Here is a 1838-nt window from a genome sequence, read left to right on the forward strand (position 1 = left end):
GTAACTATTGTACTTATCACGCAATTTGTCGATAACCAGTGTAGTTTGCATATATTGTATTTGAATTACATCCTTCCCCACCTCCCATCTCTCTCTCTCTCTCTCTCTCTCTCTCTCTCTCTCTCTCTCTCTCTCTCTCTCTTTCCAGGTCCCCTGGTTTTGAATTGTGGTCCATGGCCAAAGTTCATTAAAACATTTTCGTTCGTTCGTTCGTTCTCTCTCTCTCTCTCTCTCTCTCTCTCTCTCTCTCTCTCTCTCTCTCTCTCTCTCTCTCTCTACCTACCTATCTATCTGTTCGTTCTCTCTCTCTCTCTCTCTCTCTCTCTCTCTCTCTCTCTCCCTCCCTCCCTCCCTCCCTCTCTCCCTCTCTCCTGCTTCTTGTTGATTTGATCATGATATTATAATCTTTCATTATAATAATGACAAAAATGCACAGAAATATGTTTTTATTAGTAAGAGACTTTTTTACTTACTGGAGTATTGGCGAGATTGGGTTTGGTTGTCAGTTGTTAAAAACGAGAACGACGTTTCTCTGTTTGGATGTCCAAGGCCCTCTTCCTTTGGGGAGTGATCCTTCTTCAACAATTGACAGCCAGTGGCCTCCTCGTCTGCAGATGGTTCAAAAGACTGTGTCAGCTTGGAATGGCCGTTGTTCTCTGCAGCTGTTCTGTGATGGCAGGTCACCACAAAAGCAGACTCCACAATGGCCAAGGCTCCCAGTGCCATCTGCACGGCCAGATACAGCATCAGGCAGCAGACAGTGTCCGAGTTCTTGGCCAGGGAATCCTGGATCAAGGTCAGGAAAACGGCCAGTGTGAGAAAGGCGGTGACACTCACTGACATCTTGTCTCCAGAATCCACAGGCAAAATGAACACCACGTTGGTCAGTGCAGACACAAGGACCATGGGGAAGATGAGGTTGATGGCATAGAACAGCCATTTCCTTTTCAAGGTGATGGTGTATGTCAAAATCCAGTATTTGTAGTCAGATTCTTGGATCACGTCATAGCGATAACCCACGTCTATGATGTCCCATTCCCCGTTTCCATTTACAGATCGGAATTCAGTGTGATTACAGTGGAAGTGATGGTACTGGTAACCCCACTGGGTAAGATTCACTTCACACGTTTGGACATCAAAGGGATAAAGGTTCAAATCGATGTGACAAGTTGTTACGAAAGAATCACCGGGAAACCAGCGAACGTTGCCATCAGAAAAAATCGAGACTGGCAGATCTGTCTTCATGAACTGATCACGAGGCAGCAAGGTGTTGGAAATGGCAAGCACGGGACGCCATACTTCTTTCTTGTTGACCAGAATCATGTCAATGGGATAGGTGTTTGTGTCCCAGGAGAAGGCAGAGTCATTCCAGTCTATCTGGAACCATGCTATGAAATTTAAAGTCTCGCTCTTCATGTCCAAGTCCTTCAAGGTATCCAGCACCATTATGATAGACAAGTTTACAGGCATGCTCGGGTCACCAGCAGTGGGAGGAATGATGGGGTTGTGATCTGGAAACAGTTTATTCACTAGTTCCTTGTACAGCTGTCTCCCAGTCCGATTTCCAGCTGTGATTTCACTGATCCCACTTTTCCACTTTTGTTTATCCAAACCAGCAAGAGTCGAGGTTGTATTCAATTTTTCAGAATCAGCATCCCCACAAACAACCTTTGCCATACTGAACACCATTGTCAGCTTCATCAAATATGCCAACAGGACGATGGTGAATTCAGGGCACATAACCAGACCGTAATCCACAAAAAGTATGTTTTTACTATGTTTTGGGTCGCTAATATTTCTGCAAACCTCCAAGTCTAAGGAAAGACAGTCAACGCAAA

General features: G+C 45.0%; 1 protein-coding gene across 1 annotated transcript; it reads right to left on the reverse strand.

Moving 5' to 3' along the window:
• Window positions 1-465: 465 nt before the first annotated feature.
• On the reverse strand, window positions 466-1446 carry LOC143296585 (neuronal acetylcholine receptor subunit alpha-7-like). The gene has a single exon (XM_076608609.1). The coding sequence runs from the start codon at window positions 1444-1446 to the stop codon at window positions 466-468; it is 981 nt and encodes a 326-aa protein (XP_076464724.1).
• Window positions 1447-1838: the final 392 nt, after the last annotated feature.

This window comes from Babylonia areolata, chromosome 21, assembly GCF_041734735.1.
Source record: "Babylonia areolata isolate BAREFJ2019XMU chromosome 21, ASM4173473v1, whole genome shotgun sequence".
In the NCBI taxonomy this organism is placed as follows: Eukaryota; Metazoa; Mollusca; class Gastropoda; order Neogastropoda; family Buccinidae; genus Babylonia; species Babylonia areolata.